Source organism: Bubalus kerabau, chromosome 6, assembly GCF_029407905.1.
Source record: "Bubalus kerabau isolate K-KA32 ecotype Philippines breed swamp buffalo chromosome 6, PCC_UOA_SB_1v2, whole genome shotgun sequence".
Lineage (NCBI taxonomy): Eukaryota > Metazoa > Chordata > Mammalia > Artiodactyla > Bovidae > Bubalus > Bubalus kerabau.
In genome coordinates this window covers 10,502,484-10,518,919 of record NC_073629.1, presented here as the reverse complement: position 1 = coordinate 10,518,919, position 16,436 = coordinate 10,502,484, and the positions used below count along the sequence as shown (strand labels likewise).

The following is a 16,436-nucleotide window of genomic DNA, read 5'->3' as shown; positions in this document are numbered from 1 at the left end:
TTTATAGCAATCTGATAGAGTAATTTTATGTTTTTTTAATATAATCATTAAAACTAGGGCTTCTGTTTTGTACCTCTCTTTCAATGTTTTTTTAGTAATTCATTTTTATGGTATTGTACAAAAGTGTAGCTCCACAGTGGATTGGGAGTAATAAAGAAAAACGGGTCCTTCAACTCAGGTTCGTGAGGAGTTGTAATCTCTCTCTCCCTCTCCGTCTCTCTTTCTTTACCACTAGTGACACCTGAAGCCCTAATGTCAACACATCCAGCACCAAATCCCATCTCCAGTTCTCAGAGTAGGTACCTGCTTCTGTTCCCAGAGGATGCTGGTGGGCAGGGGTGGAAGGAGCACTGCCCAGGGTGGGCCAGACCCTGCAGAAGGGATCCCACAGCCTGCTGCCGTGCTGCTGCCCACAGGAAGGCCCACAGCAGCCTCCATGCTTGATCAAGGCTCTGAAATATGAAACGTTCTTTTTCTTTCTGAGTCAGAGCTAAATGCAAACACTTACCCAGCAGGGGTGAGTTAGCTGTGCCTCATCTAGGGACCTGGGCTCTATGGGGTCATATCATTTACAGGTAAGAGAACTTAGCTGGGATAAGGACCGAGAGGCATCTGGAGCTGCCCCTTAATGTGGAGAGGAAGAGGACAACCAGGAGCTGCTCCCTAGTGACCCTCTTGGGTAGTCGGGGACTTGCACAGCAGCCTACACTGTGGTCTGATCCATTCATTGGACAACTTTGTTGTTAGGTCTCATTAAACACCCCACCCTTGTTTTGTATGTGACTATACCATTTAGATATGAACAACAAAAATTGAGCACGGCCCTTCCCTGAACCAGGCAGGTTGCACATGCTGGAATTTCTTTCAATTCCAGGTTATTTTAAATTTGGCTAGGAAATAGACCTCCTACATTTTTATTTAAATAAGCACCCACTATGATTGCAGCCATGAAATTAAAAGTTGCTTACTCCTTGGAAGGAAAGTTATGACCAACCTAGATAGCATATTCAAAAGCAGAGACATTACTTTGCCAACAAAGGTCCGTCTAGTCAAGGCTATAGTTTTTCCAGTGGTCATGTATGGATGTGAGAGTTGGACTGTGAAGAAAGCTGAGAGCCGAAGAATTGATGCTTTTGAACTGTGGTGTTGGAGAAGATTCTTGAGAGTCCCATGGACTGCAAGGAGATCCAACCAGTCCATTCTAAAGGAGATCAGCCCTGGGATTTCTTTGGAAGGAATGATGCTAAAGCTGAAACTCCAGTACTTTGGCCACCTCATGCGAAGAGTTGATTCATTGGAAAAGACTCTGATGCTGGGAGAGATTGGGGGCAGGAGGAGAAGGGGATGACAGAGGATGAGATGGCTGGATGGCATCACCGACTCAATGGACATGAGTTTGAGTGAACTCCGGGAGTTGGTGATGGACAGGGAGGCCTGGCATGCTGCAGTTCATGGGGTCGCAAAGAGTCGTATACAACTGAGCGACTGAACTGAACTGAACTGAACTGAAACAGCTCTGTGTCCTTCATCTTTGTCTCAACTGTGATGATAGTAAGCACAAACAAGGGCCACAGCACGGGGAAGACCCAGGCCTCCCCATATTGAATCTCTGTCTACACGGCTGGAAGAAGTTGTACCGGCAGACCTGGAGCATCACCAAGGCTGCTCCTTCAGCTCGCACCACTCTGTGAATGAAGAGCCTCTGTTCTACTTGTTTCTGGAATTCTCTCCCACGTGAAGTGCCGATCAATAGTGACTGTTTCTTTCACGGTCGGGAACATGATCGCTGACATCATCAGCCTGTGTTCCCGACTGCACAGGGCCTACTCATGCTAGATCCCCGATCAACATTTGCTCAGTACATTGGTGTGCACAGCATGGGAACCCAGCAAATACTGTGTAAGCAAGCGAGTGAAGAAGTGAGTTTCCTTCTCCCCCTTCTCTACTTCAACACAGCTCAATCATGGCTTGCTTTCTTTTCTGGGCCATCTTTCTTCCACCCTCTGGGAAAGTGTGTCTTTGCCTCAAAAGCAGGCCCTGCCTGCTGAAGCCTCAGACCCCTCCCACCCAGTCTCCTGAGTGCTGTTTCATAGGCTCCCTCTTTCTCCCCTCTCCTTAGTCTTCCCACTTCCAGCTGTGAGCAGCAGGCCCCATTCCCTCCACCAATTCCCAGCAGGGCCACGATGAGGCTGATGTAGGAGAGGTGCCCTGGGCACAAATACTGAAGCAGAAGCCTTCCTTGGGCCAGGCAGACACTAGAGTGTCCTCTCAGGGGAAGTAAGATGTGTCCATTTCAAATATGCACACACTGCCTCAAACCTAGTCTCCCCGACAGGGCAGCGCCACTGACCAAGCTGGCTGCCAAGGGAGGGGTGCACACAGCACGCCCCCTCACCAGGGCAACCTTCGGGGCTGCCATGGCATCAGCTGGCAGATGGTGCAGGCAGCTGGCCCATTCTAATGGGAACCACATAGGTGAAGGCAGACACAGACAGGGCTCATGGGGGTTCTACCTGCCCCTCAGCCCCATCCTGCTTAGAAGTGGTGCCCACCCAAATCCAGTGCTCTGGGACAACCTAGAGGGATAGAGTGGGGAGGGAAGAGGTAGGGGTTCAGGATGGGGGGACACACGTATACCAATGGCAGATTCATGTTGATGTATGGCAAAAACAACCACAATATTCTAAAGCAATTAATCCTCCAATTAAAATAAATAAATGATTTTAAAAAAAGAAGAAGAAGCAGTGCCCAGAGACCCATCCACCCCCAGGAACACCCTGCTTTCTTCCTTGTATTCCAAAAGCCTCTAAAGGCCCCCCACCCCTTCCTGCCTGGTGCTCTTCCTCTGCCAGCTCCCTTCTCTTCTCAAACATTCTAACTTTTTCCCCCGTTTCACTTGTCTCCCAGTGCAGGGAGGCGGGGAGGGAGCGAGGCCATTCTGCCCTAAGGCCAGTCCAAGAAGAACAAGTGTGAGTAGGCAAGAACAGGGCGTCGCTTGGGCCACCCTTCACACTGCATCCAGTTCCACCCCACCCTGAATCTGCACCACCACCCGACCTGAAATCTGCTCTCAGAGCTGAGGGATGTGGGCTCAGATGAACCACAGTTAACACCTGCTCCCCCCACCCCCACAGTGCACACCTGCTCCCCCCAGCCCCCCACCCCCAGCCCACAGTGAGGGCGAATGCAGACCACTCCACCTGACAGATGGGGCTACCCTGCCTGCCCACGCCTGGGCAGAGGTGGACTCAGACTCAGCCACTGGAGTTTCCCTGAAAGGCCCCAGGGAGGCTGAGTGCAGCCCAGGCTGCCAGCTGCTCTCTTAATTAAGAAATGTGGGGAGTGGCCCCTTTGAACTCAGCAGTTAATTTGCTCTGTGCACTCCCCCTGTGGCTGGGTAATTAATGTGGTCTGAACCAGTGATTAGCAGTGGGGAGAGAAACTGCTGCCACGACTTAACCCTTCCTGTGCCTTCATCAGTCGGTTCTTCTCCAGTTGTCTCAGGGCTGCTAGAAGTTCTTTGAGGGGAGGTGCGTGTGATATTTTCAGGTCCTCACCCAACCTTCTCCTCCCCACTTTCTCACTCTCTCCCCCTGAAAGTCCCCTCAAGAAAAAGGGCTGGTGTACTGGAGACAGCAACTCATGTCCTGCTGGGATGGACCATTACCGACCACCCCTTCTGCCAAGAGGGAGTGTGACTGCCCACTGTCTCCCCCAAGGGAATTCAGCATCTGTATTCCCAGGATTCACATGCTGGCCAGACTCCTGCACCCCAGGGCCATCCCAAACCTGGCCTTGACACTTCAGAATCATTCAATCTTCTTCAACACCTGTTTGGAGGGCACCACTTGGTAGAAAGCCTGTCCTTGGTGATATACAGGGTGCAGACATGAAGGGGGCCTGATCCCCACTCTCAGGAGCTCACAGTCTGGGAGAAGAGAGTTAGAGCAGGGCTGCTCGAACCTCAACACTCCACTACCTGCGCTTGCCCGGCTCTCCTTCCCTCTCTCTGGCCGCGTAGTGACAATGGTTAACTTTTTTGAGTGCAGACTATCAACTGAAATTGAATTGCACAGTGTGAGAGCTGAGAGCCTCTGTTTTATTTGGAGACTCACTGAGAACTAGAGCCCAGGAGACCGCCTTTCCAGTCCCTCTGAGAAGCTGCTCTGAAGAGGTTAGGGGAGGTCAGCATATATGTGGTTTGGGAGAAGGGGTACGTGCAATTCAGCACACACCTTGGTAGAAGGTTGCTGCTAGGCATGAGGCACAGCCATCTTAGTTAATCATTTTATTGCTTTTCTAAGTATGGGAAGATGCAAGAAATAGGGTTCATAAAATTTTCTTTCAATATATCTGAGGGCCTGTTCTGCCTGTTTTCCCAGAGCACAGAGGGCCTCATCCTGATTGTCACCCTGAATTCCTTTCAGGGTAACAACTGCAGTAGCCAGCGACTTGATTCTTGTAGAACTGGATGGTGGGCAACATTCTTCATTTCACATGACCATGCGCCAGACCCCATTCTAAGTGGTTTCACCCTGAGGGCACCATGAAGATGTAGATACTGTTATTAATCTCTATTTCACGAAGGAAGATGCCAAACACAGAGCAGTCACTTTGCTTGTTTCACAACCAAGATCTGAACCCACAAAACCCAACCTCAGAGCCTGAGTTAAGTCCTATCCTCACCCTCATCGTTTATATCCTAAGGTTCCCCTCAATCTCCACCCCAGCTCCACAGGGGCCTCCCAGCCTCCTGCCCACCTTGCTGGCTCCTATCCATCCACCCTCTGGCTGCCATAGCGTGCTTTGCACGCAGCTGGCTTTGCTCTGGCCACTCTGATTGTAATTATTGGGTTACATGTCCATCTTTTCATCTAAACTGCAGATTCCTTGAGGGCAGGGGCTGTGCCTTTCATGTCTGTGTCCCCAGCACCTGGCACGTAAGTAGATGCTCAATAAATATCTGACACATGGATGAGGAAATTGACAGTGGAGTCGTGTAGCTGATCCCCTCCTTTGGCCTCTCCGCCTATAGGCAGGTTAGGGTTAGTTCCATCATGACTCCAGCTCTGCCCCTTTCTCCCTAGAGGGTTCCTTTCTACTTCAGTCAGGACGATCGCAACAGCTGCTACCCAGGCCACCCTGCCTCTTTTTTCTCCCCCTATCAGCCCTGAGGTAGCAGAGTGGTACTGTGAAAGTGTGCTGGGCCCATAACCCAAGGCTTAATGGGTCGAAACCATCCTCTGCTTCAGTGTGCCTTTGGGCTTCCCTGGTGGCTTAGCGGCAAAGAATCCTCCGGCCGCTGCGGCAGATGTGGGTTCCATCCCTGGGCTGGGAAGATCCCCTGGGAAAGGAAATGGCAGCCCACTCCAGTACTCTTGCATGGGAAATCCCACAGACAGAGGAGCTTGGAAGACTACAGACCATGGAGTCACATACAGTCAGACACGACTTAGCAACTAAAGAACAACAGCAATCAGCCCTGCACGCTGTCCTCCCACTAGAAAGCTAGCCAAAAATGGGCGACGAACAGCCCCCTCCTTCCAAGCAGTGCTTCTCAGAGCTCCCTCCATCCACCAGCTCAGAACCACCCCAAATGCCGTGATTGTTAAAACGACAGGCTCCTGGGATCCAGCCCAGCCCCACTGAACAGAATTCCCGAGAACCCAAGTTTTCAGCAAGGATGAGAACTGCAGGTCTCCAGAGTAAAAGACTAAACTTAACCCCATACTCAAAGCCTCCACAATCTGACCCCTAACCTCCCTTTCCATTTTACCCACAGCAGCCTTAGAGGCTTCCCCCTTCTGGTCCTTCATTGTCCCTGAAGCCTACTTGGGACCTCCCCACCATCAAGCCTTACGCACTGCTCTCCCCTCATGCTCAGAGCACCACCCGCCCCACCCAACCTCTGGCCCACCCTGTTTTCTCAGCCTATCCAAAGTATATCCATATTCAAGATGCAGTTCAAATTCCTCCTTTTAAGGAAGCAGCCCCTGCCCACCAGGGGCTTCCATGGAGGCTCAGATGGTAAAGAAATTGCTCGAAATGTGGGAGACCAAGGTTCGATTCCTGGATCAAGAAGATCTCCTGGAGAAAGAAATGACAACCCAGCCCAGTATTCCAGCCTGAAGAATTCCATGAACAGAGGAGCCTGGTGGGCTACAGTCTATGGGATCATGTGGGGTAGACTATCTGTGCTGCTCTTTTGCCCAGACCCATGTCTGTCTGTGGTGGGTCTTCCCTTTCTAGGTATATGCTATTCCTACCATTTGGTGGTGAGTACCTGGAGGTCTGGAAGCCTATCCTGGAATCCTCCTGCTCGTCGGCCACCACGTCTGCCTCCTTATTGGTCCAGAGCAGAGCGTCCAATTTGGCTGACAGGCCAGAAGCTAGGCAGGACTAGCTATCACAAGCCACACTCAGGAAGCTCGGGGATCTTCCTTCTTGCAAAACCTTCCTTGACTCAAGAAACCAAGTAACCTTCAGAAGTGAAAAGATAATGGTAGTGAGGATGGGGTGACTGGCAGAATGGGCCATGCTCCAAAGGCTGAAGCTCAGCTCACAGCTCTGCTTCTCTGTGACCCCGGAAAGATGCTAACCTCGTTCTGGTCTTCAAACTCCCCCATCTCTAACAGGGAGATAATCAGATCCTCTCGAAGAAGAGTTGTAGGTCTTTCAGGAAGCAAAATATGTAACCATCTCTAGAATTCGTGCCCTCATTTAACAAATATTCGTTAAGCATCCATTAAGGTCTGGGCTCATAGTCCCTGATGTGCAGTGGCGCGGTGGTAAAGAAACTGCCTGCTGATGCAGAAGACGCAGAGACACAGGTTCGGTTCCTGGGTCGGGAAGATCCCCTGGAGAATGAAATGGCAACTCACTCCAGTACTGTTGCCTGGAAAATCCCATGGACAGTGGAGCCTGGAAGCCTACAGTCCATGGGATCACAAAGAATAGGACACCACTTAGCAACTAAACAACAAAGCATTTGTGGCTTGCCCAGCACCAAGGGGAACACAGAAATAAATATGAGACCTTGGCAATAAACAGTCTATGTAGATAAGAAAACTGTTACAGGACAACATGTTACAAGTCATAATAGAAGCACAGGCGTGCCCTGAGCACACAGAAGGGAAGCTTCCCCACACTGCCCCTGGTCAGGAAGCCCTGAATGGGAGTCTGGTCAGCTGCATAGCCTACATAACCACAGCAAGTCCGGGAGGATGGATGAAACAGCTTGCCTGTTGGAGGATCGCGCACAACGTGAAAGTGTGGAATCAGCAGTTCTGAGAAGAGGCGGCACTGCTTGGCGTGGTTGGAGAGCAGAAGGGCATGGGACGCCAGGCTGGAGAAGCAGGCTGGAGTTGGACTTAGGAGAGCCTTGTATCCTAAGCCAACAGTTTAGTTGCCCTTGATCCTGAGGGCAGCTGGAGGCCATGGAAAAATTTTAAGCAGAGGAGAAGTGACAAGGGGAATTGCAGTTTAGAGGGTTTTCCGTGGCTTCAACAGGAAAGGAGGGGCAGCCAGGCAGCGTGGGATGCGGGGCTGCCCAGAGAGACTCGGTGAGAAGGATGTGCGGGGGTGCTTGCCGCCTGCCTTAGGCATTTGAACCATAGGCATTTGAAAGAGGCTGACTTACAAGAACTGGCTCCTGAAAGAGCCCAGCTAAGTCTGAGGCCAACTTCCACTTTTCTCTGGATATTTTCACTTTCGGGGCATCTTGTTCTGAGTCAAGATTCCTCCTTCTGAACATGGGACTTTCCAGAAGGACCACAGCTCCTTCCGAGCATCCACTTGACCTGGGATGTTCTGGATTTGGGTCGTTGAGGGAGTTCGTCTGCCTCTCTGAAGTATGGCTGTGTGGTCTCTGTGGAGTCTGCTTCTCTGGGAAGGTAAGTAGGGCAGGCCTAGCCTCAGAGAACTGAAGGCCCCTCCCCCTTCCAAGGGAGAACTCAGGAGCTGAGGAGGGGTAGGGAAGATGGAAGTAAGTTCTCAGGCAGCCTTGAAAGCCAGGCAGGAGCAAAGAGACACAGGATCTTGGGAAGAAGGGTAGAAGCACAAGGAGCCTGTGTCCATGAGACATGAACTGTTTTGTGGTCCAGGGAGGTTAAAACTGAAGCTGGTAGGACCATTGGTTTTGCTAGATATGGTGGTGAGAACATGAGGGTCTGGCAGCATGCAAATTCTAAATACGGTCTGGGAGGAACAGGGGAGAGTGGGGCTCTTGCAGCCTAAGGACGTCTTTCCAGCTGCCTGTGGGAAACCTGAGCCCCTACCCCAAGGTCTGTGGAAGTGGACACCGAGTAGAGTGAGAGGCAAAAGCAAGTTAATAGAGTGCATGCAGATTTCGGGTGGCCAATAACAGTGTGATGTCAGAAGAGACCTCAGGTCTCCTCAACACTGGGTGACACCCCTTGCATCCTGTCTGATGCCTGACACCCCCCCACCCCTGATTGGTCAACAAGTGGTCAATGTGACAAAAACCAGCAGTGCGGCCAGGGGATGAGCGTTGTGGGGTGCAGCAAAGACTCAGACTCTTCTGTTTGCAGCAGAGACTCACAAGGCCTTTGAGACAACTTTGTCTGGGTTTCCCACCTGAGTTCCTGGCTCCAAAAATCTGCAAGTGTCAACATTTCTAAATATGTCAAGGAAGTCCTGCCCCAAAGAGGAAATCTGTTAGGTTTGAAAATCTTTCAAATCCTTGGACATGGGAAGCTAAAATAATTTTTCTGAGTGGTGGAAGTACCACTGACTGAATGTACCCCCTTATTTTCTGGATGGGATGACAGAAGGGAGGAGAGTGCCCCCGAAGATTGCTCAGTTCATTCATAGCACAGCTAGAGTAGGATAGAACAGGAGTCTTGATTGACAGCCAATGCTGTGCTCTCTGGATGTGGCATCCAATGTGCATTAACTCTGGAGCCATCCCCAGTTTGGACTGAGGTGCCTGGGGCTGGCAGGGCAGTGAGATGGACTGGGGACTGGAGTTACAGTGGCTGGCTGAGTGGTCATCCAGAATACATCTTCCTAACCAACCTCCCAACACTTGGATATGTTCCCTATCTGCACTCATTCTGCTCTGCACCCCTGCGCATGCCACCGAGTCAGGCGCAAGGGAAGTCCTCACCAATTTCATCATGCGGTAAGTAAACTGGCTGGCTTCTCCTGCATCCTCTTCCTAAACAGCAGTGGTCACGGGAAGCCAAAGATCAGAAGAGGAACTCAGGGTCTCATGGGACTCGTAAACAAGCGGTAACATAGAGGGATAAGAGCATTTGTAGAGGTGGCCCCAGGCTGCTGTGAGAACACAGAGAGTTTGTAAACAGCAATGAGGAACAGGGGAGGTTGGGGAGGCGGGAATGCTTCAAGGATGAGCAGAAATTAGCCAGCAAAGGAGTCAGAGTGGGAATTCAAACAGGGGTGTCACCCACACACGTCGAACGCAGTATGTTCCCAACAAAACAGCCTCTTGCCATCTCACCTCCATTCTATTTCTCCTTCTCTTCTGGATCATGGAGAATGGTACCTAGTGGGTCCCAAGGACCTGGGAGCCATCCTTGACTCCTCACTCCCTCACTCCCAGATCTAATCTGTTACCAGATCCCACTGACTACACACCTTAATCCCACGTCGTTGCTCCCACGTCTGCCCATCCCCAGTGCTCCCTTCCATGGTACAAGTTTCCATCACCCTCCTTGGGATTAGTAGCCAAAGCCTCAGCATTCCCCCACGTCCTCTGCATCCTCCATACCTCTGCTGGAGTTGTCTTTCTAACCATGGATCTAATCATGTCACTCGCTTACTTAAAGCCTATCCGAGGCTCCCCATCACTCTAAGGATAAAGCCCCAACTCCAAAGCTGCTTTCAGGGCCCTGCAGGACCTGGCTCCGGCAGACTCTGCAGTGCGATGTCTTGCTCCCCTGCAGAGAGCTACTTTAGTTCCCTTGGTGCACCGAGCTCTCTCACCCTCCGGGCCCTTGTGCTGCTCGCCCAGCCTCTAACACTGCCCAGTCCCCACTGCAGGCTGCCCTCTGCTTGGCCTGGCCGATTCCTATTCCTCTTTCAAGTCTCAGCTTAACCTTCGCTTCTCTGAGCTCCTCAAGGCCAGGCCAGTTCACCCTATCTCCATACCCATGTTCTCCCAGGGCACGCCTTTTGGCCATTGTGGCAGACTGCTTTCTTAAAAGTCAGAGCTCCATGAGCCCAGGGACTGAATTCCTTTCTCAGTGTTTTATTCCCAGGCCCTGGCACAGTGCCCCCTCAGCTTGGGTGGAGGGGGCATGGAGACAAGGGCCCTCTGCTCCATAGCAGCTCAGCTGAGTGCAGGGAGAGAGAAGGTTTGGCACAGGCAGAGTGACGGAGCTCTGTCCTTTCAGCACTGCTTCCCATGGTCTTCGCCAGTGCCCAAGTGCAGGGCCAGGTGGGCGGCTCGGCGCTGCTGGTGGCGGATCACCCTCCCGGTTTCCAAGTCCGAGAGGCCATCTGGAGATCCCTCTGGCCTTCAGAGGAGCTCCTGGCCACGTTCTTCCGGGGCTCCCCAGAGACGCTATACCACTCCCGCTTCCTGGGCCGAGCCCAGCTACACACCAACCTCAGCCTGGAGCTGCGGCCACTGGAGTCTGGAGACAGCGGCAACTTCTCCGTGCTGCTGGTGGACAAGCAAGGTCGAGCCCGGACCCAGACCCTGCAGCTCAAAGTGTATGGTGAGTGTGCCTGATGCAGACTCTCTGCCCCACGCCTTCCCATCAAACTCTAGGAAGGCATCTTGAGTCCTGAGAACTGGGGAGAGCGGAGTTCTAGAAACCTCTGGCCTCTGACCTCACGGCTGATTCAGGGAACAGTTGCTCCCCCAACCCCACAGGTAAGAAAACTCCTGGGGCTCTCCCACATGAGTTTCTGGCTGGGGCAGCCAGACTCTGCCACTGGACAGCCCTGGTCAGAACTCTAGCTCTGTCTTCTTATCTCAGTGGCCTTAGAACAATACTTAGCTGCCTGACACTGAGCTTTCTCACTTGTAAAACCAGCACAGTAATATTATCATGAAAATGCCAATAAAGATAAAATCAGTTGAGAAAGCGTCTAGGATAGAGGCTAGCCTGTGCGCATGTGCTCAGTCCCTCAGTCGCGTCTGACTCTGCGATCCCAAGGACTATAGCCCACCAGACTCCTCTGTCCATGGGATTCACCAGGCAAGAATACAGGAGTGTATTGCCATGCTCTCCTTCAGGGGATCTTCCCAACCCAGGGATTGAACCCACATCTCTTACATTTCCTGCATTGGCAAGCGGGTTCTTTACCCTATAAGTCGTCAGTTCTAAGATATCAGGTTATAAGATGTGCCATTATTTTATGCACCACAGAAAAGAAACGTAAATATTACAATGAAACTATGACACAACATTTTAAATTAAAAATTAAATTTTGATTAAAGTATAGAATTACTTCATATTTCTTTAAAGAACTCTTTTAGACGTATTGAGAGATTTTAAATGCGTATCATTCAAGGGTTCTCGTTATTATGTATTGTTGCAAAATAAACCATCCCCAATTTTACCAGCTAAAAACAACTCTTTTCATTTCTCACAACTCTGAGTTTCCAGGGCTCAGCTGACCAGCTCCTTTGCTCTACCTGGGTTTGTAGGGTCATTCATAATGTTGTGCTCAGCACCTCACGAGTGTGACTGGATTCACGGGAGGGGGGATGAGTCGTTCTTTCCAGCAACTTTACCTCCACTTTCATCAGACCAACTATCATCACAATCACCACTGCCAAGACAACCACATTCTCCACCCCACCATCACCCATCCCACATCACTGCCTCTACCTCTACCCCCTCTCCATCACCCATCCCACATCACTGGCTCCACCTCTGCCCCTCTCCATCACCCATCCCACATCACTGTCTCCACCTCTGCCCATCTCCATCACCCACCGTCACTGGCTCCACCTCTGCCCCTCTCCATCACCCACCGTCACTGGCTCCACCTCTGCCCCTCTCCATCACCCACCGTCACTGGCTCCGCCTCTGCCCCTCTCCATCACCCACCGTCACTGGCTCCACCTCTGCCCCTCTCCATCACCCACCGTCACTGCCTCCACCTCTGCCCCTCTCCATCACCCACCGTCACTGCCTCCGCCTCTGCCCCCCCTCCATCACCCACCGGCACCTGCTCCACCGTCACTGGCTCCGCCTCCACCTCTACCACTGCCACCATATTTTGCTGGTCAAGATAAAATGGCCTTTTAGCTCCTATTCATCTACCTAGTGGCTTGGTAAAGATGTGTCAGTGACCCCTATTTTAGTAAAACCTCAGAAATTTGGATAGAAATAGGGAAAAGAAAGGCCCCAATGGAAGAATGGAGAGTAGAAGTGAGAGCTGGGCAAAAGGAATCACTGAGGGAGAGAGAGGCGGTGGTAAATTGGGAAAGAGAGAGACCCTCACGTGCCCAGAGGGAGATAAGTGGGTCATCACTCGGTGAGCCCCTTGGGCTGCTGGTGTGCCACTAAACAGATGCACACTGCCCTGACCCAGGTTGCACTGTTTGGCAAGCCAAGCGCTGGCTGAAATTCAATACCCTCTCACCTGTTACCCCTGAGCCCAAGGCCCTTGCGCAGTGAACAGCCTTCACAACCATCCAGGCAGCCAGGGAGCCTCGTCCCTGTTCTGAGTCTCCGCTGCCGCACATGTGAAATAAGGACGTGGAATGTGATAATACACGCAGCACCCACACCACTAAGCTCTAAAATGCCTTGTTCTCAGCATCTGAATTACAGATTTTAAGGAAATTGCTGTTTTATTGCTTCCAAATACATAGCGTGATTAGAACTAATTGCACAAAGCTGCCAAGCAGCCGTCCTTAGGAGCTCTGCTTTGACAATGGATGAGAATGATTTGAATTAGCAGATCAGTTACCAGAAATGTCAATGGGTGTTTCTACTGTGCCTGATCATGTTTGGATGCAGCTTGTCCTCTTAAGTAGTGTAAATATCCCCCCCTGTAATCTTTGTTTATACTATTAGCGCACCCAGCAAATCTTTTCTTTTTTCATATCACAAATCCCACCAGATTGAGCTGGCATTAATGAGGTTTTACTCTGCTTGACTCTGGAATGCTGTCAGAGACAGCCCTCCCGTTGTCTCCAGAATGGTCCCCCGCTGGCACTCATTGCCAAGAGACTCCTGATCTACTCATCAACCAATAAAGCAAAAGGGAGCCATGGTCTGGACACCAGGACACCAATTTGGCCAGTGGCCCGGGTAGCTGAGCACCTTAAGAGTGAGGGATATGGAAATCGCAAGGCAGAGCTCCCACCCACTGTCTGCTCCTTCACAGAACTTTGCATTCTTGTAAGAATTTTCCTAGTTATTCATAATCACTCATTGGTACGTCTTCCTCACCAGACTCCAAAAGCTCCAAAAACCCAGGAATGTGTTTGTCTTTGTGTCTACCTTAATAAACGCTGATTGTCTCTCTGACTGATGTACCGTGTATCAGGGGAACACTGTGATACACAGAGGGATACACAGAGTGCTTGGAGGGCTCTGAGCTGCACCAGGAAATCAGGGAAGGCTCCACGGTCAGAGCAGCAAGCAGTGTCTCCACACTGGGCCTTGAAGGATGGGTAGGAGTTCTCTAGAAGGATGAGAAACAAAAGGCATACGTGTACAGCTGAGCCATATGGAAGATATGGAAGGGCATGACACATTTGGAGAACAGGAAATTAATCAAGATGGGTGAGGAGGGGGTCAACAGGAAGTATAGCTGGAAAGGTTGACATCTGAAGGATGTTAAATACCAGACTTAGGAATTCAGCTTCTGTCCTGTGGGCAGTGGGAGAAAGACAAGGTTTTGTGGAGGCTTAGTCAGAGGCAGCTTCTAGCCCTGCATGGATCCCAGAGCTGGAGCTATGGGATTCGCGTACACAGCATCCCTTTAACCCATGTCGGCTCTGCTGTTCTTGCCCAGATGCAGTGCCCAGGCCCGTGGTCAAAGTGTTCATCGCTGTATCAGGGGATGCTCAGCCCCCCAAGACCTGCCACGTGTTCCTGTCCTGCCGGGCTCCCAACACCAGCGACATAACCTATAGCTGGCGACGCGAGGGAACTGTGGACCTTGGTATGGAGCCAGCTGGCCTCTTCACGGATGGACAGGTGCTGAGTGTGTCCCTGGGACCAGGAGACAAAGGCGTGGCCTATTCCTGCATTGTCTCCAACCCCGTCAGCTGGGACCTGGCCACAGTTACCCCCTGGGAGAGCTGCCGTCGCCAGGCAGGTATGCCGAGGGATGGTGAGCAGTGGTTGAGGGGTGGTGAAGCTTCTGGTCCCCCTGTGACCGTGTCTCCTCCATGTCCAGCTCCAGGGAGGGCCTCCTACAAAGACGCGCTGCTGGTGGTGGTACCCGTCTTGCTGCTCCTGGTCCTGGCTGGTCTGTCTGCCTGGCACTGGGGCCCCTGGTCAGGTAGGAGTCCCGTGGGGGCTGGGGATGGGCGGAGGAGGCAGGTCTGCGGAGGAGGAGGGCAGAGTTTGGACCTCCTCTCACTTAGGCTTCGTATGTTCTGCCCTCCTTACCTCTCCCACATCATCTCTTAGCCCTCTCCATCGAATATTCTGGTCTTCCTTCAGACTGAATTATTTGAAATTCCTTTAGCAGTTTTCAAATGTGCTACTCTCTCAAGTACCTCTGTAAGCATTTGCACAGTCTACTCTCTCTGTCTGGAAAATATTTTCCATGATTTCCCACCCAACTTGCTTTCTTCATTTGGCTATCAGCCCCACCATCCTCAAGGCATGCCACCTCCAGGAAGCCTTCTGGAACTTCTCCTGCACACCCAGCCTGGGTCTGTGCCCTGCCTTGACCCTCCAATACTCACCCCAGTTGCAGCACCTACTGCCCTCAATCTCCGTGGAGTTCTCAGCCCTCGAAAAACAAACTCTGTGTCACCTCCGGGCATCTAGCAAGGGTTCCTGAAACATAGCTGGTATCACTAAAGCTGTGTTGGGTGTAAGTCTCAATGAAACCCAACCCCTTCTTGTCAACCATCCTAGGAAATGCTCCCTGAGAGAAGCACCTCTCTGGGCAGGGGCTCACAGGGCTTCCTTTTCCAGGAGAAGAGAGAAGGAGGCGCTCTGGGTTCTGAGGTCTACAGCCAGTCCTGGGATGTGTTACCCCTGAAAGAACTGTCCATGCTGACCTGGGCCTCCTGGACATGTCCATCCTAGGCTGTCTGGGCTGGTCCCAGGATGGAGATAGTGGGCCAGCAAGGAGAAGGAGGCATAAGACCCCATTACAGTGGATGTGTCCTCAAAGGCAAGAGTCTTGGCCCAGCAGCTGAGCATGCAGCTGGGCCGCCAAGCTGGCTCCAGCGTATTCTTTCCACTTGCAAAGGAGGGAGGAGGGGACAGCTGAGGTCACACTCTATCCAGGGGCCCTGTCTCCGCCTGAGAGCATCTGGCCTGGCCTTTTGGCCCAAAGAGTCCCCAAGATTCATGGTAAGAAGGTAGAAGCCAGGAAAAGAGCAGCTTTTTGTTTTAACAGTTTTATTGGACTATAATTCACATATCATATAATTCATACATTTAAAGAGTAAAACTCAATGGCTTTTATTACAGTCACAGAGTTGTGCATCCATCACCACACTCAATTTGAGAACATTCTCATTACTCCAAAAAGAAATTCCCAAGCCCCTTAGCCATCACTCCCTAACCCCTCCTTTCCCTTTCAGCCGCAGGCAACCACTAATCTCCTTCCTGTCTCTAGACTGTCTATTCTGGACATTTTATGTAAATGGAATCATAAACTGTATGGTCCTCTGTGACTGATTTCTTTCACTTAATCTGATGCTTTTGAGGCTCAGAAAAGAGCAGCTTTGCCCACCGAGAAGGGGCAGAGAGAATGTGACTATCTGGGAAAGTGGAAAGGCTGCATTCAGGGCATCTGGAAGCCAGCCCTGGCTCTTGTCATGTGGCTTCTGCCAGTCATTTACCTGGGTCTGTCCCAGCTCTAAGTTTCTTTACCTTCTACAACTAAAAGTGTGCTGCAGTTGCAGAGGAAGACTAGACATTAGGAAGAACTTCCTGTCCTTGAAGCAGCTCCTTTTCCAGGGTCTTAGAAAACCAGGAGAGGTATCCCTCTGCCCAAGATGATCTTGGACCAGGACAGTTAGGATTCAGCGGCCTTGGGTGCAAACACTGGAGGAGTTACCTTCTTTCTGATCTCCTTGACAGGAAAAAAGAAAAAGGATGTCTGTGCTGATGGAGTGGATCAAGAGACAGAGAGTCCCCTCGTGTAGGGTCTGCCATGAGCAATGCCTAGATCGTGAGGAGCCCCACTGCCCAGCCACATGATGGTCTGGGATGTGGCTGGTGCCTGGAAACCACCTTGGACCTTGGACTTCCCATGAGACTCCTGTACCACCTCCCAGGAGCGGCCGGGGC

General features: G+C 51.5%; 1 protein-coding gene and 1 long non-coding RNA gene across 3 annotated transcripts; one reads left to right on the top strand and one right to left on the bottom strand.

Annotated features, from left to right (window-relative positions):
* Nucleotides 1–4,351: 4,351 nt before the first annotated feature.
* LOC129655941 (uncharacterized) lies at nucleotides 4,352–9,712 on the bottom strand. The gene is made up of 3 exons (XR_008716143.1): nucleotides 9,482–9,712; nucleotides 6,284–6,480; nucleotides 4,352–4,535 (listed from the first exon to the last, which is right to left on the bottom strand). It is a non-coding gene; the product is annotated as an uncharacterized LOC129655941 (long non-coding RNA).
* On the top strand, nucleotides 7,800–16,436 carry SLAMF8 (SLAM family member 8). Of its 2 annotated transcripts, XM_055586734.1 has the most exons (5): nucleotides 7,800–7,892; nucleotides 10,377–10,703; nucleotides 13,969–14,274; nucleotides 14,356–14,460; nucleotides 16,227–16,436. In XM_055586734.1, the coding sequence occupies exons 1-5, from the start codon at nucleotides 7,853–7,855 to the stop codon at nucleotides 16,289–16,291; spliced, it is 843 nt and encodes a 280-aa protein (XP_055442709.1). In that variant the 5' UTR covers nucleotides 7,800–7,852; the 3' UTR covers nucleotides 16,292–16,436. The 2 variants fall into 2 exon arrangements, with proteins under 2 accessions (XP_055442709.1, XP_055442710.1); XM_055586735.1 differs by lacking the exon at nucleotides 10,377–10,703 and having other exon boundaries at nucleotides 7,853–7,892.